Source organism: Podarcis liolepis (assembly GCF_965112155.1).
Source record: "Podarcis liolepis genome assembly, chromosome: 6".
In the NCBI taxonomy this organism is placed as follows: domain Eukaryota; kingdom Metazoa; phylum Chordata; class Lepidosauria; order Squamata; family Lacertidae; genus Podarcis; species Podarcis liolepis.
The window spans coordinates 90,184,296-90,209,054 of record NC_139559.1 but is presented as its reverse complement, the minus strand read 5'-3'; the positions used below and the strand labels follow the sequence as shown (position 1 = coordinate 90,209,054).

General features: G+C 43.8%; 1 protein-coding gene across 1 annotated transcript; it reads right to left on the bottom strand.

Moving 5' to 3' along the window:
- Positions 1-4,612: 4,612 nt before the first annotated feature.
- Positions 4,613-23,864, bottom strand: ODR4 (odr-4 GPCR localization factor homolog). The gene is made up of 14 exons (XM_083506895.1): positions 23,723-23,864; positions 22,661-22,790; positions 21,635-21,769; positions 20,453-20,548; positions 19,262-19,368; positions 18,104-18,140; positions 17,556-17,696; positions 16,682-16,777; positions 14,804-14,872; positions 13,445-13,573; positions 11,990-12,080; positions 10,396-10,581; positions 7,140-7,232; positions 4,613-5,004 (listed from the first exon to the last, which is right to left on the bottom strand). Exons 2-14 carry the CDS (start codon positions 22,757-22,759, stop codon positions 4,937-4,939), a joined length of 1,347 nt encoding a protein of 448 aa, XP_083363021.1. The 5' UTR covers positions 22,760-22,790; positions 23,723-23,864; the 3' UTR covers positions 4,613-4,936.
- Between the last annotated feature and the right edge of the window lie 895 nt (positions 23,865-24,759).

Sequence of the window (24,759 nt, the reverse complement as noted above, 5' to 3'; positions counted from 1 at the left end):
TGCCATCAATTCTCAGTAACTGTTCTTAAAAATTTAGCAGTTAAATTCATTTCGATCCTGGAGAAACAGCAGGAAAACTACTAAATCACCCAGCACTAATGCTGATCTTGGTTGTGAATCTTTAAAGAGTAAAAGGCATACCTGGCCAATAAACAGTCAATGCAAGTGCAGCTGGGAGCCCTGAAGGCATAGACAAATAAATGCAAAATATGCAATAAAGGGACCGCACCTAAGGCCTCGGGTTTGCCAGTATTTTTACTGAAATAACAAATACAATCACCTTCTAGTAGGTTATAGGGATTAAGAGGCAGCAGGGCGTGTGCATGTGCTAATAAACCCCAAATGTTCTGCACCAAAGTAGCCGGAATTGTCTCAAGGAAAGCTAAAATGATGCAAAATTAACATGCTTCTACAGTCCATCCCCCAAATCAGCCCCAGCTTCAACACCGAATCCTCCTGTGCTTTTGCCAAATTGTGACATGTGCCTAGACCTAGATCTATAATTAAGTTCTAGCATGAAAGCTTATGCACTTACTAGCTTCTGACTGTCTTGCAAGGTAGGACCCCTGAAAAGTGCCCCAACCATCCATGTTTAGTACCGTAGTCTGAACACGTTGACAATTCAGACCTGATGTATCATAAAGCCTAAATCAGGTCTCTAGGCATTCAGTAGGGTTAGGATGAACAGTCACACGAGAGCCACCAAGCAAAGTAAGGGTGGCTAACTTATTTTGGACTAAGGGCCTCATCGACACAGGACCAACCCATGGACCGCATGCCTAATTTTAATAATAATAATAATAATAATAATAATAATAATAATAATAATAATAATAAATTTTATTTATATCCCGCCCTCCCCAGCCGAAGCCGGGCTCAGGGCGGCTAACAACACTAAAATAGTGCAACATTATAAAACATCATAAGAATTAATTAAAATCAAAATTGATGGCAACCATAAACTAAAGTATTGTAAAGATTGCCAAAGGAGGGAGTCAGGCTGTGCCCTAACCAAAGGCCTGGTGGAACAGCTCTGTCTTGCAGGCCCTGCGGAAAGATGTCAAGTCCTGCAGGGCCCTTGTCTCTTGTGACAGAGCGTTCCACCAGGTTGGAGCCGCAGTCGAAAAAGCCCTGGCTCTAGTTGAGGCCAGCCTAACCTCTCTGTGGCCTGGGACCTTCAAGATGTTTTTATTTGAGGACCGTAAGTTCCTCTGTGGGGCATACCAGGAGAGGCGGTCCCGTAGATACGAGGGTCCTAGGCCGTGTAGGGCTTTGAAGGTTAAAACCAGCACCTTAAACCTGATCCTGTATTCCACCGGGAGCCAGTGCAGCTGGTATAGCACCGGATGAATGTGATCCCGCAGCGAAGACCCCGTAAGGAGTCTCGCTGCGGCATTCTGCACCCGCTGGAGTTTCTGGGTCAGTCTCAAGGGCAGCCCCACGTAGAGCGAGTTACAATAATCCAGTCTGGAGGTGACCGTCGCGTGGATCACAGTGGCTAGGTCAGGGCGAGAGAGGTAAGGAGCCAACTGCTTAGCTTGGCGGAGATGAAAGAATGCCGCCTTTGTTATAGCTGCAATCTGCGCCTCCATGGAGAGGGAGGTATCGAAGATTACACCCAAACTCTTAACGGACGGTGCTGGCACTAATTGCACCCCCGCAAGAGATGGGAGTTGCCCCCTCAATCCCATATCGTCCCGTCCCAGCCAGAGGACCTCTGTCTTCGAAGGATTTAACTTCAACCGGCTCCCACGTAACCATCCAGCCACAGCTTCCAAGCATCTGATCAGTGTGTCTGGGGCCGAGTCAGGATGGCCATCCATCAACAGATAGAGTTGGGTGTCATCAGCATACTGATGGCAACCCAGCCCAAAACTCCGGACAAGCTGGGCGAGGGGGCGCATAAAGATGTTAAAAAGCATCGGGGAGAGAATCGCACCCTGAGGCACTCCACACACCAACGAGTGGCGGGATGACAGTTCCCCCCCAAGCGCCACCCTCTGTCCCCGACCAGAGAGAAACGAGCGCAGCCATTGAAGGACTGTGCCCTGGATCCCCACGTCGGCGAGGCGGTGGTCCAGAAGCTCGTGATCAACCATGTCGAAAGCTGCTGACAGATCTAGAAGAATCAGCAGCCCCGACCCGCCTCGATCCAGCTGTCTACGAAGGTCATCTGTTAAGTTACAGATAGGTAGCCGTGTTGGTCTGCCATAGTCAAAATAAAAAAATTCCTTCCAGTAGCACCTTAAAGACCAACTAAGTTAGTTCTTGGTATGAGCTTTCGTGTGCATGCACACTTCTTCAGATACTGGTCTTTAAGGTGCTATTGGAAGGAATTTTTTTTATTTTGACTAATTTTGAGTGTAAAAGTGATCATGACACATTTTAAATTTTTATTTAAGAAGAACGTATCCTGCTGACATCAAAGGAGGGGAAACGCAAATCAAATTGTCTCTCTCTCTCTCTCTCTCACACACACACACACTCATATATTTTCTTTAAATTTGGAGGGCACGGCAGAGTAACAAGATACATTTCGGGATAATATCACCAAAGTGAAACTTTGGGAACCAAGAGTACAAAAACTTTAAAAAAGAATGGGGGGGGGGATATAATTTAGCTAGGAGACCACTGCAAGCAGATGGAAACATTAGCAGGATTTCAATAACACTTGTAATGTAACAAATACTATGGGTAATGTGGATTGATTTAGAATACAGACTACGGAATTATATGCAGTTGTAAATGTTGGCAATAGGACCCATGGATGGAAGTCTTGAGATTCAGAGTAATCTCTATGTATGGATATGAATTTGGAATGTTATAAATTTATATCTGGAATATCAATAAAAGTGATTTCACAAATATATACTTTGGAGGTTGCAAAAACCTTTTGGCACCACATCAGGGAAATCCTCCTCTACCATCGATGGCAACACTTTCAGTTACATTGCAGTCAGCTATTGAGCTGTGCAGGAAACCCACACAGATGAGGCAAGCAAGGACTTGCCCTTCCTTCTTCCTCGTCCACCTTCTCAGTGGGGTTCCCCCTCAAGGCACACCCCTCACAGGTGTCTTAATTCACTTCACCCAGCAGCATGCAAACACACAAAAAAAGAAGGGCTAGGCCTTTCCTGCCCTTTGTTCATAAAAGGAGGGGGGGAAGCCCCTGAACTTCAACTTGAATGTGTCACGTTATAAACCAGGTGTTCCACCCTAGGCTATCCCACCTTCTCCCATTTCCAAGCGTAGAATGGAGATGTGTAAATCCCATTAGGCACGGTGTTATTAAAACCATCTGGCTTTGTAGAGCCATCCCACGGGTGGACAGCATGTGCCTACGAACGGAGGGCAAAGGAGACAACTGATGGACTGAGAATTAAACAGGTGGATATTCTTCGAGTCAAGTTCTCACTAGTACTCCCAAGTGAAGGGCTGGCACAAAACTCAGGACAGAGGGGGAAGCGTTACAAGCCCTACACTTCCCTCAAAAGGACACACCTCTGATGAATCAGCCTTCAGTGGCTCCAACCGCTGCATTCCCGGGCTTTCCCCGTTTTTCTTTTAACTGCTAGTTTCCTAAAATAGCATGTAAGACATAATTACTTCTGAGGTTTCCTGTCAGATCATAAATAGATCCCCCAGATAACAGGCATGATCATCCTATAAATTCAGAATCCCTTTGAACACGACCTCTCGTTTGTGGATGTTTTTTCCCTGTTGCGTGTTGGAAGAAGAGTAATCACGCAAGGGAGGCTTCTACAAGCCGGAGGGCCAAGTGATGACTGCAGCTCTCGCTTGCAAAATAGACTAGGATATTAAATCGCTAAGTGGCAACGCAACACCTCCATAGGCTGCTGCTTAGCTGCTGCGGTTTAAGAAAATGATGAGGATTGCGTGTCTACGAAAAAGGAAAGGGCCCAGCTATCTTTTCTTATACTAATGAAACTGCATCTAGCTGGAACGTAGCCTATTGTATAAAGCTAAATGTCACACCAGGGACATGGGTGGCGCTGTGGGTTAAACCACAGAGCCTAGGACTTGCCGATCAGAAGGTCGGCGGTTCGCATCCCCACGACGGGGTGAGCTCCCATTGCTCGGTCCCAGCTCCTGCCAACCCAGCAGATCGAAAGCATGTCAAAGGGCAAGTAGATAAATAGGTACCGCTCCGGCGGGAAGGTAAACGGTGTTTCCGTGCGCTGCTCTGGTTCGCCAGAAGCAGCTTAGTCATGCTGGTCACATGACCTGGAAGCTGTACGCTGGCTCCCTCGGCCAATAAAGTGAGATGAGCGCCGCAACCCCAGAGTCGGCCACGACTGGACCTAATGGTCAGGGGTCCCTTTACCTTTACCTTTAAATGTTACACCCATTATTCTGGCCCCTTTTGCATTTGACCTCACACAACGTTGGCATGCAGCCCCAGGAGATTGCCAAGGCAGGAATGGGTCCCAAACCCTCTCTTAGACACCCCAGTGATGTTCCCAGAAATAGGGGGAAGGGGAGAACTAAGACCCATAAGGTATTTTTTTTAAGTGTTGGGCAGTTTAAAGAAGAAAGCAAACTTTGCACAATCGCACACAGCTTCGGCATTTCTAGAAAAACACAAAATAACAACTTTAACAATGGTCCTTTTAATTAGTAAGCGGAAAGGTAAGTAGACATTTGACCAATTCTTTGTGAACTTGGGAAAGTAATGTCGTATTAATCTGCCAATCGGTAGTGTTGGTCTCCCCCCCAACACACCCTCTTAAAAATCATACCACCTACACTATGGCATGCAGAAACAGGATAGCTGTTCTAAATAAGGATAGCTTCTGCTAATTGGCATTGTTAGGTGACACACTTGGTTGTTAAAGCAATTGGTTCTGGAAGCGTGCTTCTTTAGAGGGCATCTGGGGCGGCTGGAGTTTTCAGGTTGGCTCTTAGTATCTGAAGCCTAATCGCTGAAATAGTTGAAGGAGAAGGCTGCTGCGGATATTGCGACAGCCACTGCTATCACCACTCCTGAAAACGACAAAGGAAAGGCAAATTCAGTACGTAAAAAGGAGAACTTGATTGTCAAAAAGGCAAGGAGTGGGAAAGAGATTAGCAGAGACACAATGGAAGTCCCTGAAACACAGTGCTTGTTCACCAGCAACATTCAAAATATATAAGGGTTCAGACAGCCATTTCCATTCTCTTCAACGATATGCATATTTTCTCAATTCCATCACAGACAACGCAAAGTATACAAAATCAACATGCCGCACAATTGCACAGATCGACTCCAGGCCCCACCTTGCTTCTGTGTGTTGGATGTAACATGTAGCTGACAGGTCTGTGCACAAAATCTAATTTCACGATTGATACATGACCTTCACCCAGCAAGCTTGAAAGGTGTGAGCATGTGGGGTGCCCCACACTTATGAGGCTGAAGATGCAGAGAGGCTGACAGTTTTTACTGCCCCTGTTCAGATAAGGTCTGGAAACAGACTGAGGTTTACCAGATCTCTGCTGGCTAGGTTCAGCTTGCAGATAAAAAGATAGAGAGATAATTGACTGGATCTGGGCTAGATCTGCTCCAAATTTCAGGCACATTAACGTTACCACAAAATGTAGAAACAGGACCTTCAAAGCTGATTCACAGACACTATAAAGGTGTTGACACATATACACATCAATTACACATGACATGGAGCACATTAGGCAAGGCAGGGCAAGTGAAATCCTGTTGCTCCATCGTACATTGCAAAGGCTTTACCAGACATGTGACAATAACACTTCCTCTCTGTGCACTGACTAATCCCAGCCCCTTTCTTCAACTGCCGTTACCTTAGCTCAGGGATCTATCCGAGGCCTCTGACATGCGTAACTCATTCTATCCTTTTGCACTCGGAGATTCAGGCATCACAGATATCAACCACAACCACAAAAGACTCAGATAACAGATATCGAGAAAGACAGCAAGTGAGAAAGAATGGAAAAGATGAGAGACCGTAGACTTAATTTGTGTGTTTTTGTTTTTTACTTTCTCTAGTCGCTCCTATATGCCTATAATTTTATTTATGCTCTGCTCTAAGGCCAACAGTCAAACAGCTGTATCAGGACATTGCCTAGAGTAGTTTGTCCTGCCACCTTGCCCCATGCTTTTAGGAATAGATGCTTGTTCCCTAACTAAAGGGACGCAGGTGGCACTGTGGTCTAAACCACAGAGCCTAGGGCTTGCTGTTCGGAAGGTCAGCGGTTTGAATCCCCACAACGGGGTGAGCTCCCATTGTTCAGTCCCAGCTTTTGCCCACCTAGCAGTTTGGAAGCACATCAAGTGCAACTAGAGAAATAGGTATCGCTCCAGCGGGAAGGTAAATGGCATTACCATGCACTGCTCTGGTTCGCCAGAAGTGGCTTAGTCATGCTGGCCACATGACCCGGAAGCTGTCTGCGGACAAACACTGGCTCCCTTGGCCTATAGAGTGAGATGAGCGCGCAACCCCAGAGTCTTCCCCGACTGGACCTAATGGTCAGGGGTACCTTTACCTTTTACGCTAACTAAAACCACTCCCATTTTACAGTACATTCCCACACATGTCTATTCAGAACTAAGTACTGCTGGTTTCAGTGAAGTTTACTCCCAGGTAAATGGATACAGGATTCCTGCCTTTTTTGTTTTGAAGGAAAGGAAGGAAGGAAATTAAAACAAATGTTCAGGTTAACACAGCAGGCATCTGAATTCTGCTGCTTTCACGAATTGTTATAATTGTGCCCCTACTGGCATGCAGTATCCTAAAGGGGTGGGTAAGTAAGTGGAAAACACTGGCAAAACAGACTGCGTTTCTGTTCTAGTAGGACCCTGTCATGCCACCCTCAGTTCTTTATACCCAATGAGGCATCACAGATGACCTTTGAAATTGGGAAGCTCAACCTGATGCACTGTAGAGAGAATGCTCATTTGGGGCGCCAATATCAACCACAACGACTGCACCTGTTTCTCATTTCCCCCTGGGTTGTATTCGGCTAAATCCTGTTCAGAGTAGAGCTTTTGAAATTAATGAATCTAAATTAGTCATGCAGATAAATGCAATAGGTCTACTCCAAGTAGGACTAGTGCTGAATACCACTCATTGCTTCCATTGGTGCAAGAGCAATTGCTGGAGCCTACATACCTATATTTTGATGAAGCTTCAACAGAAGCACTTCTTTAGTCAACCGTTTCTCTTGCACAACATCTTGGAATTCCTTCAGGGGGGTTACTTCAACTGGTTTAAGAAAGAAGATACAAAAATGGTCTTTGTGGATTCACCCTAATCCCATTCTCACACACTTGTCTCCCCTCCTTGCCCAGTAACACATAGCTTTGTCCAAACTCTTCGGAAAACTGTAGGATCAGAAGCTCAGCTGCAAGTAAACATATGCAAAATGCATCTGTGTAATTTACCGTATTTTCGCTCTATAGGACGCACTGGACCATAGGACACACCAGACCATAGGAGGGGGAGAACAGGGGGGGAAAAAAATTTCTTCTTCTCCCCCTCAAAAACAAGGTGTGTTCAAGAGCAGGTCGGGGAACAGCACAAAGGCTGCACACAGCCTTGCCACTGCCCCCCGAGCTTGTGGGGCTGGCAGTGGGGGGTAGCGCTGCTTTCCCCCACCGCCAACCTCAAAGATCCCTGAAGCCTTTGGAGCGCAGCTTCGGGGACAGCCTTTCAAGCCTCCGCAGGGCGGCAAGGTGCCTTCACCCTGCCGCCCTGCGGAGGCTTTGCGCAGCCATCCCAAATCTAGAACAGCAAGACAGAGGGCTGCGCAGTGCCCCGTCTCGCTGTTCTGGCTTCGGGGACAGCCTTTCAAGCCTCCGCAAGGTGGTACACCCCTTCATTTTTGGAGGGGAAAAGGTGTGTCCTATAGAGCGAAAAATACGGTAGTCTGAGTACAGAATACGTACAGTCATGGGCCTTACTTATACACACACAACCCCTGAAATGAGTCTTAAACCTCATATCTCAGGGTCTAAAAATGCTAGGAAGGCTTTATCTCAACAACAACGCCAGAAGCGACTCAAAAGTGACTCACAGCTACACAGCTCTGTAGAGGCCAGAAGACCTATTGCTTGAGTTCATTAGGTCTTCCACTAGATAAGAAAGAATGAGTACAGGAGAAGGGATTACCCTCGCTGAAATCTTATTTGTGTTGATCTACTCAAGAGGACTTAACCCCTTGATGGTAGCAACAGGGATTTAGCGAAGGAAATTCCTAATGCAAAACGTATTTGCTTATGCTAAAGAATAGAAAAGCATAGCAAATTCCATATCCAAACAAGTTAGGGTTTTGTTTTTGTTTTTTTAAAGTGCAAGCTAATTTATGGATTATTTATTAATTCCAACTACAAGTGAGTCAAGTTAATTTGTTTTAGGGACTGTTAAGAAAGCTAACCAGAGAAGGACAGGAGAGCACTAGAAACAGTGGGTGCGACAGCATAAGGACTGAACTATGGACGCAAAATGGAAATTTTCAGTGGTGCCTTGGTTTACAACCATAATCCGTTCCAGAGGTCCGTTCGTAAACCAAAACAGGTTGTAACCCAAGGCGCGCTTTTGCCAATGGGGCCTCAAAAAAAAGGGGGGGGTCGTAATCCAAAAAAATTGTTTGTAAACCAAAAAAATTGGGTAGTAATAAAACGTGCACTTCCAGGTTTGAACTGGTCGCAATCCAAAATGGTCGGAAACTAGGCTGTTCGCAAACCAAGGTACCACTGTATAAGGTAGTCAACATAATCTATACAGTATTGGAGGGCAGAATCGCCTCGTCTCAAACAACCCAAGTTTCTAGAACTTTTAGCTGTCCTGTTGCCTTTTTCCTTTCCATTGTCCTTGCTTTCATGCCAGGACCATAGCCACAGGCGAGGGCTATTTTCCAAGTTTATACCCTGAATATTCAGTTTTGGTTTTACACAAAGAAAACAAGTCTTTTGCTCTTTTACTAAGTGCCAAACTAGATGTACAGTGGTGCCCCGCAAGACGAATGCCTCGCAAGACGAAAAACCTGTTAGACGAAAGGGTTTTCCATTTTTCGATGCGCTTCGCAAGACGAATTTCCCTATGGGCTTGCTTCGCAAGACGAAAACGTCTTGCAAGTCTTGCGATTTTTTCCGCTCCCCCCCTTTTCTAAGCCGCTAAGCCGCTAATAGCCTTTTAGCCGCTAAGCCGCTAAGCCTTTAATAGCCGCTAAACCGCTAATAGCGCTAATCCGCTAATAGGGTTGCTTCGCAAGACGAAAAAACCGCTAGACGAAGAGACTTGCAGAACGGATTATTTTCGTCTTGCGAGGCACCACTGTAATGCAGGAGGTTCCTGGCTGGCTCTCCAAAGACAACATTCTTGTTCTGATTTGGACTGGGGCCGTAGCGTTTCCCGCCGCGCTGTGGCCCCAATTCAAATACTGCCCATGTGCTATTAGCTGCAAAAGGAAAAACATACTGCTCAGGCATCATTTTGATTGGGGCTGCAACACTGGAAGCAGAGGAGATCATTCAAAGTTCCATGCTTTTAGGAAAAGAAAGATGTTGGAAGATTCCACCCGGGACTGTTTTGGCCACGTCTAGCTTGGTCTTTACTCAGAAAGGTGAATGAGAAGTTCCCAATTTCAGACTGAGTGCAAGGCCTAAGAAGCATTACAAGCTACTTTTTAAAAATAAATGTTATTAAATGTTATTATTTGTGGGGCCTGTAAGACAGAGCTATTCCGCTTGGCCTTCAATTTGAATTAGCCTGATCCTCTACTCCCTTTTCCCTTTCCTCTTCTATGAAGAAACCCTTTCTGGGACCCCACATTTAAATTTTTCCCTGGTCTCCATGCTGGTCCTAGTATGACCAACTTGGCCAGTTAGCCCTGGTGATCATTCAACGTCTACTGACTGGGGGGGGGGGAGTTCCTTCCAAAAATGACCCCTGAATGTTTGAATTTTATTGATACTGATGCTGCATTTTATGTTGTATTCTATGCTGTTTTTAAGTCGCATTTTAATCAGTGTTTTATATTTGCTGTTAGCCGCCCTGAGCCTGGTTTTTAAACCGGGAAGGGCAGGATATAAATAAAAATTTATTATTGTTATTGTTATTAAAATCATGTAGGTATTCTCTTACATTTAGAGTTTGGTTGTTTTGTACTGACCTTTGGCAGACACCCCACCACCACTAGGTGCCACTACCAAGTTTCCAGTAACGCCACCATTTAGACCAATATGGATGAAAGTGAATAGCCTAAACCCAACTTTCCCTCTTGCTTGGACATCACTTGTTGAAGCTCAGGTTTGAGGCAGAAAACATTTTAGGAGCCAGTGTTAAGCTCTGCTTGTTCCACAGGTTGAGCTTCTCAGTAATTCCTGGCAAAGCGTAATCCGCCTCTTAACTTAGTGGCTATATTTACCCATATTCATTTCCTCAGCTGTCTGCAAATCCTCTGGTTGAACAGCTTGATCCAGCATCTCAAGGAAGCGCTCTTGGATTTCCCTGGCTGTCTCGTCTCCAAACTTATAGTCGCACAGCAACACGCTGGACCCAACGATGGGAGCAAACACTCTGCAAGGCAAGGTGTGGTACTCCCTTTCAGAATCTAAAACAGAAATATAAAATAAAATAGGGAGTGAGGAAAGGCCTTGTTAAACACCACTAAGGGACATTGTGACTACTGTGACTCCAATGTTTATGTGTTCAGGCAGCATCAGTGCTATGTCTGTATAGGTGTGTCACATGCCCTCATTACGCAATCTCAATTTTATATTAATTTAACCTGCACTGCAGGTGCTGCAAGAAGCATATGGATTACTTGGTGAGGTATCAAATCTGAAAAATGAAACATACAATATAACAATGTCACCAATTTGCATCTTTCCATAGCTCTAGTGTTGACACTGAATGCATGTCTGAAAGCTCTGTTGAGGAGTTATCTGGCAGAAGGGACCGACTAGCAGCAGTGTTGCCATGGCTGTGCCAAGGGGATCTCAAGTCTGCTATCCTGCGCCACAGAGACTGATCACTCAGAACAGCCCACAAACATGGAGGAAAATATAATTTCTCAGTAAAGCTCCACAAATTCTCTTACAAGGCTGTAAGCCTGCTGAAGCCACTGCCTGGTCTTCCAAGCTGGATTTATTCCGGGGGTGGGAAAGAGAGATTTTATATATTAGATTGTGGCCAACCAAGTTCCACTCAAAGTAGAAGCAATGAGATGAATGGACCAGTCCATTCATTTCAATGGCTCTGCTCCTAACTTTTGATACCAAGGTCAAATGATGTGCTGGAGAAGAAACAGTTTGCTGAGGAAGGTGGGAAGCTGCCACCCAAAATTTAACCGGGATGCTTTACTTGCTCTCCTGTATTGGGGGGTGGGGAGAAATGTCCCAGATGTCTCCCCCCTCTTGCCCCCTGTTGCTCTCCAATTCGTTTTTACTGCAATAAACTGACAATGATTATCCGCTATTGCAGTCTGGGAAGTTTGGCTAATAAATCACAAAAAGCAAACTTGAGGGCAAGAAGAAGGGGAAACGTGCCTAAACAATTTGTTTTAACTCTAAAAAGCAAACTTAGTTGGCCCATAATAGGCAAAATAATACACATATGTAGACAAACTATGCCACCTACAGAGACAACTGAAAATTGCAGGCAATTAATAATATTGCCGTTTCAATGGTGCAGTGACATCTACGTCATGCATCAGATTGTGCTGCAAGCAGTTAAGTTTGCATTCATTGCCCTCCCCCCCCTCAAAAAAAAAAAGCAATGGGGAGAAACTAGTTTGAATAATTTGCTTGGGGAAAAACCTAGTTATTGAGTAGTATAAGCAGCTTTCACATGCAGTACTCAGACACATGGACTTACATGACTCCAGCCTTGTTTTCACTAATAAATAAGCACGTCCTCCTATTCCTTAGAAGGAATTCATTTTTAAAATCCAAATTCAAAAGCAATTTTTTTAAAAAAAACCTAGATATAGTCGTACAATTCCTTCCGCCCGCTCTTACTTTTCTTTCCTGGTGTTTCGTTTAGAAGCAGGTCTTCAAATAACATTTCACAGCGATCAGAGAGAGTGTTTATTATATCTCTCTTCAAGGCCTGCAAAGGCAAGAACAAAAAGATACAAAGACATTCCAGCGTTTGAAGCCTCTTTCCACTGGGAGGTATTAAAGGTTAAACAAGCAATATGTGAAATCTCAGCCTGCCTTCTGAGCCGGATAGCTGGTCCAGTTTTGGGAGAAGGGCCAAAAATGGGTAATATAGTCCTGAGACTGTATTTTCTAGAATGCCAAAGAATCCCAGAAGTGAGACTGGCAGCTGGTGAACACGTTGAAAATGGTTATGGTTCCTTCAACAGACGAAAACTGTGGCTTCTGACAGAGCAGGAAGGCAGATACTACAAGTAAACGGAAGCATCCTTAGCACCCTCAGTTGCAGGGGCTGGAGACAAAGAGGCTGGAGGCTCCTGCTCTCGCTATATTTCCCTTTATCCCAGACCCATGTGAGATATGGGATGCCCTTCTGAGACAGACAGAAACCCAAGAGAGGACAGGCAAATCCTGGACTCCCAAGGTGGAATGCTAATGCAATTCATTAGCTGTGGAGAATCAAACGCATCTTTACAGGAGCATGAAACGTACAGTGGTGCCTCGCAAGACGAAAAGAATCCGTTCTGTGATTCTCTTCGTGTAGCGGTTTTTTTGTCTTGCGAAGCTAGCCCATTGACGGATTAGCGGATTAGCGCTATTAGCGGCTTTTAGCGGCTTATCAGCTTATCGGATCAGCTGATAAGCGGCTTAGCGGCTTAGAAAAAGGGGGGAAAGGGGAAAAACCCCGCAGGAACTCGCAAGACATTTTCGTCTTGCGAAGCAAGCCCATAGGAGATTCGTTTTGCGAAGCACCTCCAAAATGGAAAACTCTTTTGTCTAGCGAGTTTTCCGTCTTGCGAGGCATTCGTCTTGCGGGGCACCACTGTATATGGAACTGTGATCTAAATGTAAATTTGCAATTACTGTTGAAACTCAGAAGGAAATCAATAGATGAGAAGTTACTATATTTACTGTCTGATCAGAGTAGGTATGCCACGTTCAGAACAGTAAAATTCGTAATTGCTGTTTTGACAAAAACTGCTAAAAATTTAAATGAATGTAGGTAAGGATCTACTTGTGAAACTCCTAGCTAGGAATTTCCCTTCTGAACTGTATGTAACTGTATACTATACCGTTCCATTATGTTCATTTGTATGCTATTGTTCTTTTAGTTTTTACAAATTTATTCTGGATTAATGCTCAGTAGGAAACTAAACAGTTTGAGGACCTTTATGGTGAAATTGTATGATGGCAGGTTTCTGAAAACACAACAAAATCTGCTTGCTTGCTTGCTTTCTTGCTTGTTTGCTAAAATATCTGGGATGAAAGGATTAAGACCAAATCCTTCAGTAGACAGAAGGGCAGCAAAAGTACCTTAACAGCATCTTTAACTCTGGGCTTGTTATTATGGATGTAAGCTTTGCATTTTAAAGCACCTTTAAGATTTATGGAGCCGCTGCATATCTGGACTGTTGCTGTGGATCTGGCGTTTGAACTACGTGACTGAAAGAGAAAACATAAAGAAGTCTCAAGAACAGGTTTCTCAATTTCTCGGCCACTTTTACATTTCCAGAGTTTACAGTTTTAAAATTCTCCGGCTGTTTTATATGTGCTATGGTCTGTTCTCATCAAAATATATTTAGCCTGACCTTTTGCAATGTTAAAACATGGAGCTCTCTAGTATTCACATTGTGGCTTACTCCCTTTCCCCTCTGTACAAGAAGATGACAGGTGTTGCTATCATTCTGAAAGTACTATTGATCAGCATTTGGGGAAAGGGAAATCAACAAGGGATCAGCCTACACCAGGCTTCTTCAACCTCAACCCTCCAGATGTTTTGAGACTACAATTCCCATCATCCTTGACCACTGGTCCTGCTAGCTTTGGATCATGGGAGTTGTAGGCCAAAAACATTGTAGGCTGAGGTTGAGGAAGCCTGGCCTACATGAACAACAGTTTTCAACAGCAGTATAAATTAAGATTTTAACACTCACGATTTAAGCTTCAGTCTCAGTTTAAAAACAGCTTGTCAAAATTAGATGCTCTGCTGTCACAGACATTTTAATCTTTTTGAGGATTAGCATCAAGCCACTGAGCACAAGGGCCTCTAATTTTTCATCTGGCCTCTTGGAACATCTGTACAGACCCCAACTGATTTGACTTGCAACTTCATCTCTATAGGTCGGCAACCCACAACAACCTTTAGAGTAAGATTTACACCCTACAGTTTACCACAACTCTCATCATCCATAGTCAGTCAGGGATGATGTTTAGTCCAACAACATCTGGGAACCCAAGGTTGAGAAAGGCTGGTTTAGACTATTAATACCAAACACTTGAAAAGCACTTTTAGTGCTCATCACTGATGCTGAGAGATAGTAGCTATAAAGCGTTATGTGCTATATTCTGCATCTTTGCCGGAAATTCCACAATTTAGGTAGGGAATGGGAGGCTTCAACAGGGGACTTCCCAGCTTTCATCTCTTATAGCTGCTAAGCTCCCAAACATCAAGCTCAAACAAGAATCCAGTGGGAATTTAAATCAGCATGGAAGAAAAGGAAGTGACCTTCTCCTATGGAGATATTCCGTAGGCCTTTACTGTTTGCTCCATGGAAGAGAGGCGGAGGCCAACAAACAGTAGATTACATAAGGCCATCGAGTGAATTCATAGAACTAAACCAGGGACTTTTCACATCACTCTCTTTTTACCATTGCAGTGGTGAATTTACTTACCAATTGCATTAAAACCCTGACATCAAGGCTCTGAGTAGCTGATGGTGTGTTTCCTCTTGCAGACTTTTTCTGTAAAGATAATTGAAACACAGAAAACGGCAGAGAAAATAATTCATGTGTTCCATATCCAAAGATAGAAATTGTGTGTTGTGAATTTTACAAGATAAAACGGGTGTTTTTTCCCGAAAACGTTGCACGTTTTCTCCTAACAGTCTTTAGTTCTGCATTTGTGTGGAAGAACAAACAAAACCGCAAATTCTATCCCGGGGCTCAGCCCTCAGCAGTCAAGGCTACAAAGCACTATGGTGGTTACTCGGGACATTGGTTACTCAAAATACATTTCACTATATAAAGCCCCAAAACATTAGGTATCCAGTTTCAGAAAATAAACACATAGACTAGGTACATCAAACTGGTGGTGAAAGAATGACCAATGCATGGAGATGCAGAATACCTTGCTGTAAAAAAGAAGTCAGATAGGGAAGAGGGTTTTTTCTTTTTCTTTTTAAAGACACACAAAATATAAATTGCCACAATCACAACGATTCCGAATTTCTCATCCTAGTGGGATAGCTTTTTTTCCTCCACAGGACGCTGTCTCATACCAGATCAGACCACAAATCCATCTAACTCAGAACTGTCTACACTAACTACTGTGGCTTTCCAGGATTTCAGACAGGGGTCTCTCCCAGCTCTACCTGGAAATGTCGGAGAGTAAAGCGGGGATCTTTTGCATGAAAAGCATGCAGTCTACTACTGAGTGATTGCCTTTGACTCTGGGAGATACATGAACATTCTGAAAGGAGGAACACAGTTTACCAGTTACCGAATGTCAGGGAACTGCCATCAGCTCAGAGGCGAGAGGTGGAAAGGCAGCTGGATTACAGGGAGCCTCCAAAGAACGTGGGAAGCAGCACTTCCTCAGCGGAGGAGGGAAGCCCCGCCTCTAGTGGGGAAGAGATGCAGGACTTGGAGGATACAAGAGAGAGCCAAGACACCGTGCCTGAGCAAAGCGGGGGTAAAGCAGGTCCCCCTTTACCCATGCCCTCCCTGCGCAGTAGGTTTTCGCGCAGAGAGGGGAGGCGTCGGATGGGGGTCAAGAGACTACTCTGCTGGGGAAAGTTTAAGGACCGCCCACTCTCAGATTCTGCTAGTGACTGAGCAAGACATGGAATTGAGGCGTTCTGCACTGTAAATGTTTTTGCACCAATAATAAAGCCTTTGAAAAGACCAGTGGGGATCTTGCCTGTTCGCTCTCGAGCAACCACACCGATAGGCATAACACCAAGTATAAAGGTAAAAGGTAAAGGACCCCTGGATGGTTAAGTCCAGTCATAGGTGACTATGGGGTTGTGGTGCTCATCTCGCTTTCAGGCTGAGGGAGCCAGAGTTTGTCCACAGACAGCTTTCCAGGTCATGTGGCCAGCAGGACTAAACCACTTCTGGTGCAAGGAACACCGTGACGGAAACCAGAGCGCACTGAAACACTGTTTTCCTTCCCACTGCAGCGGCACCTATTTAACTACTTGCACTGGCGTGCTTTCAAACTGCTAGGTTGGCAGGAGCTGGGACAGAGCAACGGAAGCTCATCCCATCGCGGGGATTCAAACCGCCGACCTTCTGATCACAGTGTGTAAAATTCTTCTGGTCAATTGGCAAATCATTATGCATGGTTTGCTTACTACCATGTGATCAGAAGAGACACATGACTTCAGTATTTGAGACTCATTTGGCCACCTTTCCTGCAATAGCAGCATTATCTTCAAAATAAAGGTGTACTCATCAAGTCAAGCTATGCTAAGCTGACCACTGAAAACACATACCTCTCTAAACATTGTGACCTATGCCACCGTTAAGACTCCGTTGTTCAGCACTTACCTGCCCTTCTAGTAGGTCAGCATCTTCCTCTCTAACTTGACCATTGATCAGAAATACAGCTTCCTCTATCTGTTTGGCCCATCGTGCTAATCCATTCTTTAAAGCAAAAACAAAAGAAAAGGAGGCATGCTGTGTTGCTGAACAATCCATGGCTTTAATGTTCAGCCCGGTACATCTTTATTTACATGCGATCATCATGGAAGCCTGAGGGCTGTTCAATCAACAGACACCCTAAACTTTTTTAAAAATCACATTTGTATCCTGCCATTCCTCCAAGGCAAAGGTGGTGAACCTTTGGTCCTCCAGATGTTGCTGAACCAGAACTCCCATCAGCTCCAGCTAGCATGACAATGGTAAAGGCTGATGGGAGTTGTAGTTCAACAACATCTGAAGGCCAAACACTCCCAAACCAATGAGTTCATAACAGTTTAAGAAGGGCTGCATAACGGCTGATCACGGCCCACTTTTTATTTTAGATTCCAAAATATAGTTAAAACATGCCATATGTAAACACATCTACAGAACTGCTTATACCAGCACCTTAACATAGTCTCTAAAGAAGGGCCGCCACATTCACGAGGCGCTGTGTAAAGTATTTTTGAAATCTGTCCTGAATCTCCCAAGTGGCTTAATGGGCAGAGTACAGAAGCTGTCCAGGCTCAGAAAGCAGCAAGGAAAGGCAGAATCCAACAGAACGATATACATCATTCTAGTCAATATATAAATACACATTAACTTAAAACATTATGATTTATTAAAATTGTATACCGCCCCTTATCTGTAGATGTCAGGGCAGTTCACAGCATTAATATAAAATATAAACATTAGCTTAAACGGACAAGATGTAAGTCATGCATAGCAAGTGTTCTGTTACCCTTGTGTTTTTCTCTAAGTCGTGGCTGGCCAAGGTCGCTGGTAGTGGGATGTGTATATTAGCATTAATTGTGCATTCTAAAGATAGCCATGACGTGGCAAGGCCATGCTGATATTTCCAGTCTGCCGGCTTGGCTGTACTCTAAATGAAGGAGGGAACAGAAGGAGAGGAGAGGCTAAATTATTAAGGCAATAATTCAATGTTTTTTGCAGAGTCTGAACAATCTACATATGCTTACCCACATATATGTCCAGAAGGGATTCACTCTAGATTAACATGCACAGAATTGCAGTCTAAGGCAGTATTACCGCTGCATCTGAAGTTAAAGGCTTCATGCAAGCTGCTAAGAATTGCAAGAGAGAGACCGGTCCATTCCACCAAGAAAATGTATTCAGCAGGCTCTCTTGAAGTGCATGAGTTAGTTTACTGAGTACAGCAATAGCTTTAGGGATTCCTCCAATCATTTGAAGTGGGGCTTGCAAAACAGTTCCCTGCCAAATTAGGCCTAAAGTTAACAACATCGCCTCCTACAAGCAAACACAACGTACCTTTGGATCTTGTACATCGTAAGTGCGGCAAAGCATTCGTTCCAAATTGAGGAATAATAACCAAGTGTGCTTAAAGGATGTTATTTAAAAAGCACTTGTAAAAAGAAGTCATTTTTCAAACCGTTCCTTTATGTCATGGCAGTGTCTGTATTTCCAGCTGTGGCTAAACACTCGCTAACTTTGCAGCAGTAGGAGAACAGCCATGTATTCTAAGCGGTAACTTGGAAGTAGCAGGATCTGTGGCAAACTTTATGCAATTATCCAAATACTTAAGGAGATGCCACATTGATCAGAGAAAGGTCCTACTACATTTAAAGCACCCAGCCCTGTAATCCAGAAAAACCCAACAGAGCCATGTTAAATTATTTGTTCCATTTGCTTTTCATAATCAGTAACCAGATCCAACAGAAAGACCTGTCCAAACCACCACTTCTCCCAGCTAAGCCTGCTGACTGCTTGGGCGGAAGGGCTGTTGGTCGTTTCCACCAGTTGCAACCAGTAGAAAGTCCCAGAATGGGGTTTTGGACACATGGGGTTTTTCCTAAGAGAGGGACTGGTTTGGTCCAGGAGCTGTTAAATTGCAATCCGATTTCACTGCTATCACATAACAGCACGGGGCCTGATCTGGGCGTGATCACTGCACCGCCTCCAAGCTCGCACAATTATCTGCTTCCTCCCAACCTTTCGCCCCAGCTGCTATATGTGTGGCAGGGCTGCAGATGTGGCAGTGGCACAGGGGGCAGGGGAGCAAGATAGACTGCAAGGCTGCAATCCAAACCTATCGTCTTTCTTTCAACCTTCTCATAGTGTGTAGCTCACAATGTGAGCATCAAGTTAAGCCCATAAATCCATCTGTATCTACAAATGCATAATGTTGGTGAACCTCGGTGTTAGTTTCCTTTGCAGCTATTGATCGTGTGCTGAGTGGCAGCACTGGCTTTGGCACACAGCATGACCAAGAACCGGATCGTCGCACAATCCTATGCAGGTTTACTCAGAAGCAAGTTGAACTGTGTTTCAATGCAGCTTAGGAGTAATTGTGCATAAGACTGTAGCATGAGCTATCTAACTGAGGCAGATCAGAGCACAGATAATCAAATCTATTTTACACATTAAAATGAAGGTCCTAATTTTAATGTAAAAAAAAAAAAAGGATACTTCTTTGTAGTGGAGCAAAGATGAAGAGCCACTCTGTCAGACACATCTTCTTCTGAGATGTTCCACAACCTCTTTCTAGCTACAGATTTTTCTATTGAAAACACAAGCTTGGAGAGAATTAAGAAGAGAATTAAGATTGGTTTCTAGTTCTCATTAAAAAAGAAACAGAAAGAGTACAGGCAAACACCCCACATACGCACAACTGTGCAACTGCTTTTATGCAGGTCACCACGAAATACCGTACTAGCCTCAATATAAGCCGCATCCCCCCCCCAAAAAAAATTCCAACTGTGAAATGTTAAAGTGTGGCTTATATTCGCGACTTTACAATATGCAGCCAGGAGCACAAGGCAAACAGTGGCAGGAGCTCTGAAAAGCAGTGGCTGCCCCGTGGGTAGTCCTCTGTCCCCTCCCTGGCCGACAACACAGTGTGGCTCCCTCCCCAACTCACCCAGTATGCAGCCAGGAGCAGCGAGGAATGGAGCGGCTTATATTCAGGTATTTTTTCTTTCCGGCCCCCTCCAATTTTAAAGGTGCGGCTTATATTCAGGTGCTGATTATATTGGGGCCAATACGGTAAATAGACTGACATTCCCTTGCTCGGGGCTGTTGTGTAAGGGAGGGAAGGTGGCCTTCAAACGACTGAACTCTACCGACTGAACTTTCCCACTCTTCCACACAAAGCTGCTTGGTTGTTAAGACCTTAAGGGGAAGCCTGTCTCTCTGCTCCGCTAGCAGCAGAGGCTTGTATAGAGGGCCTTTTTGGTGGCTCTGGAACTCCCCAAAATTCATTTTGCCTTCTAAGTAGAGACTTTTTATCTCGTTGGTTTGTAGGGCTTTTGATTCGTTTTATGGGCTGCTGCTCTGTTTTACTGTTCTATTTTATCAGATTTCATTTGTTATTTTATTAAATGCATTGTTGTATGCTAGTACTGTATGTTGATTATAGCGTTTCCACACACACATAACGGTTGTAAGCCACTTTGGTCACTATGCTTAAGAAAACAATAAAGGCTAGCTGCTATTCAAGTAGTATTTTCTAGGACAGGAGTGGTGTACCAGTGTCCTTTCAGACGTTGCTGGACCACAGTCAGCTGGCTGAGGCAGATGAGAGTTGAAGTGCAACAATATCTGGAGGGTAACAGATTTCCCACCCCAGTCCAGAGGGATGCTAGGGGTATTATCCTTTACCTTCCTTAGGGTATTTTGGATTTCTTTTGCCAACTCTGGAGCTGCAACAGTAAAGACACCAAGGACTAGCAATCCCCCAGGAAGCATTCGTGACACCTACAAAGTCAGACAAACACAAATGACGTCACTGTTATTCAACTGACAATTTCTGACCACGTATAACATACATTTCAATGACTGATGGGAGTTCACACTGTGGCAGCAATCATGGTAGAAAAACAGAGCAGATAAAAATCAGCATGCCTGTGACATCTGCCAAGCCCATGAACACAACATCTACAGGACATTAATTCAGGAATGGGCAACATAAGGTCTATTGGTAGTGACCTCCTTTTGCTATTCAAGGGATACTGCCTCTGATTTGCGCAGTTACAAGAAACAGACCCTAATTCCAATACAATAATCAAGCAAAACTATACAAGCTATAGGGATCTTGTCAATATGTCTGTGATTCTTCAATTATATATATTTTTCCCATTTTCATTACTCACAGTATTCTGTCAAACTTCCACATTCTTAAGCAGTATATTAAATACCACAACACACTCTAATATGGCACAGCACCTAGCAACCGGGGCTTGAAACAGGGAAACCCAGTTTCAAATTGCTCCTCAGGGTGGCCTCAGATAAATCACAACCTCACCCCATTACCTATGTAGGAGGGTGGGCTACAAGTTTAACCAACTAACAAAGAAATATTCTTTCAGGATCTCTTGATAAAAGGCAGCATATAAATTTAATAAATCGTCATCATCTTCGTCTTATTATATTACACACATTGCCCATGCCTTCCTTAAGATAATAATGCAAGTAAAAACATACTTGCAATGGCCCTCCAATTTATGAAATATTCCAGTGATCATGGTGAACACCTTGTCTATCCAATATATATGTTGTGATGGTTTGAAAATTGGGACCAAAAGTACAGTTAAGGCCACATCAGAAGTCAAAACAGGCAGGAAGATGCCAGGATATGAAGTATCAGGAGTCAGCTAAGTTTACAGCTATCACAGGTATGCATAGCATTCTAAAATTTGTGAAGGTCTACAGTTTCAGACTATAATCTACAAGAACACAGTACTTAGCAGTAGCTTAGAAACCAATTATCAAAGTGAAATAGCATTACAAGAAAAACAGCACTTTTCGGAATGAAAGCAACTGCAACAACTGAATGTTTATGACCTGATTGGCGTGTGCTGCGATCCATTCTTCATCAATATTAGACAAATCTGAACGACGACTTGTATTGCTTTTACTTTCCTCCTCTTTTGGAGGTGTTCGAACGGCAAGGACAACATAGTCTCTTTGCTGGGAACACTAGAAATAGGGAAGGAAGGAAGTAGCTTTGGAGAGAGAAAAGAATCCAAGTTCAACCCTTCAGCACTTTTACAAGTGTTCATCTACCATAACATGTGTGTATATATGTATACACACAAAGAGTGTTGCACGAAGGCTAAAATCAATGCATTTCAGTGTGCCTATTTCAGTCACTTCATAAGCTCAAACTGTGAGTAGTTTCCATAATGAAACCCCCACCCCAAAACTTAGTCCCTCTCTGGGAAACATAATAGCAGCTAACAGTATATCAAATTTAACACAAGATTTGGCCGAAAATAACTTGATTTTCAACGTAATGCTTCTTAAGTGTAAGAATAATATAATAAACCTCAAATAACCTGATTTGTTACTGTTCTGCAACAACTGACAAAAGACAGCCCTTCTAAACTACTATTCTCCGACATTTCAAGAAGAGATCGGTCTAAATGCACAATCAATCTCAAAGTAAATGAGTGGAACAGCTCCAAAAGAGCAGAAACCAGCTGGAAATTCACCTGTGTGGACTCCATGGGGCATGTACAGAAGAGACCCTCCTGTTGGATTGTGGTTTTAAGATGAAACTCAAAACATACTTACCTACAAACTAGAATAAATTTATATCTGTGTAAACAGTAATAGAATCAAACTATTAATCACCAGCTGGAAACACCCAATTGTAACTTAAGGAGTAATCACTGGGTTTTAAAACATCTATGTGGGGTTATTTGTCTGTCTATCCCTTTGGTTGGTAGTAAGTCGTGGGCAAGATACAGCAGCAGCGAACAAATCTGACATGTGATTATGATGATGACACTAAAACTCTATGAGCATTTATTCAGAGAAGAGGCTTCCACCACTAGACACACACAAACACACACATAGCAAACTTACCTGCCCTACCAAGAGGCCAGTGAGAAGGGCTTGCGAGTTGGTGGCGAGCTCCGAAAGATACTGCCCAACCGCTTCTTCCACAAAGTAGCTCCTTCCCATTATTGCAAATGTCCCATAACCCAGTCAGCAGCTGGCAAATCAGCAAAACACCGGAAATTAAAGGACAAAAAGAGAAGCAAAGCAGGTTTCTACTCTGAGAAAGCACATATGCTTAGGAAAAGCCTTTGGTTGATCTGATTTACATCCTTGTTGTTGTTTAGACATTTAGTCGTGTCCAACTCTTCGTGAGCCCATGGACCAGAGCATACCAGGCACTCCTGCCTTCCACTGCATCCCGCAGTTTGGTCAAACTCATGCTGGTAGCTTTGAGAACACTGTCCAACCATCTCATCCTCTGTCGTCCCCTTCTATGTCCTTTTAAAATGTTTTTTTGGGGGGGTGGGGCTATTGGGTTGCTATTTTTCTTTTTATTATGTATTTTGTATTTTTTATGTATTTATTTTAAGTATTATTATATTATTATTATACACACACACACATTATATTATATTCTGTATTAATATGTATTAATGTATTTTTAATCTTTGTTGGAAGCCACCCAGAGTGGCTGGGGAAACCCAGCTAGATGGGCGGGGTACAAATAATAAATTATTATTATTACTACTACTACTACTACTATTTTGTGGTTTTATATATTGATTTTATTCTGAGAACCCCGGGTATAGGCAGGTACTGTATATAAATTCAATAAATTATGATAAGCCACATTCCACCAGAAAGGGAAGAGACCTTTTCCCTCACACCTCCGCCAGGCTTCCCCAACCACAGCTGTTCACTTTTCCCTTTTCTTGCGAGGAATCCTATTCGGAATAAGGGAATTTCCCTTTAAAAAGGGGACAAGTTGACAGCTATGTCCCCAACCTGCCACCCTCCAAGTGTTTTTATGCTGCGGCTCCCACCATCCCTGGCTATTCTAGTTTCCTTCCGAGATATCTTATCTGTTGGGCACCGACATTTCTTTCTGAGGAAAGATTCCCAGGTAAGGCAGCCCGTCCCTCTCACCTGCCCGCGTCCCACCGTCCAACTTCTTTGCCACACACTGAGGTGTCACACTGGCCGTCATCTTGAGGCGCCGCCGCCGCTCTCCTGTCAGCCGGGACGCCTTTCAGTGACGCATGAAGACTCGACACGCGCGCGCGCGCATAAGGGGGAAGAAACTGCGCTCTGCGCCCGACATATTGAGTGTGGCGGAAATAAGGCTAGAGAGCCAACCACCCCTCTTCTTTTTTGTGTCTTCGTGATTCCTTTCTACTGCTTGCATCTGCCACCTTTAATCCACTCACCTATTATTTTTAAATTTCGTTTGATCATTTGGTGTTTCAAAAAAAAGGAAGGAAACTTGCCACACCCGATATGGAGGACACTCCGCTCCTAAGTGCCTTTGCGCTTCGGGCGGAGTTTCAATCTCTATATTTCACCATAGAAATAAGCAGAGTTTTTTTTCTCCTGGAAGCCTTTGAGCAACCATAGAAGTTAAACAAAGACCGACAACTCCAAACTACACAGCCCAAACTACACAGGTGCTCTTGACGCCTTTTTCTAGGCTTGACGCTTTTAATGTTCGATGCATTACTGTATTTTGATATTTTGTTGGAAGCCGCCCAGAGTGGCTGGGGAAGTCCAGCCAGATGGGCGGGGTACAAATAAATTATTATTATTATTATTATTATTATTATTATTATTATTACTACTACTACTACTACTACAAAAAAAAAATGGATCTTGTGACTGCTGCCCCAGTGTGCAGTCACAAGTTATGGCATTATATTGGCGTTGCAAGGATGCTTAGACAGATGTGCATGGAAGTTCACGTTACAAATGTGTGTTGCGTGGTATGCATTATGTTTAAAAGCTGTAGAGGAGTGCTCTCTGTCAGATTTCCTGTAACAGGGAATCCTTTCTAAGCAGACTTGCCTAAGCCAGAAAATCTTTTAGAAGCAAAATATTCTGGTCCTGCTAGCTAGGGATATTATGGGAGTTGTAGTCCTATAAAACATCTGGAGACTCAAATTGGAGAAACACAGCGGGACGTCCCCACG

Excerpts from the sequence above, each read along its gene's own strand:
- ODR4 (XM_083506895.1), bottom strand. The coding sequence starts at position 22,759 with ATGGGAAGGAGCTACTTTGTGGAAGAAGCGGTTGGGCAGTATCTTTCG. Across the intron at positions 14,873-16,681 it reads CTGACCTACTAGAAGGGCAG|AAAAAGTCTGCAAGAGGAAA; the intron begins GTAAGTGCTGAA and ends TTATCTTTACAG. Across the intron at positions 13,574-14,803 it reads TCAGGGTTTTAATGCAATTG|TCACGTAGTTCAAACGCCAG; the intron begins GTAAGTAAATTC and ends TTTCTCTTTCAG.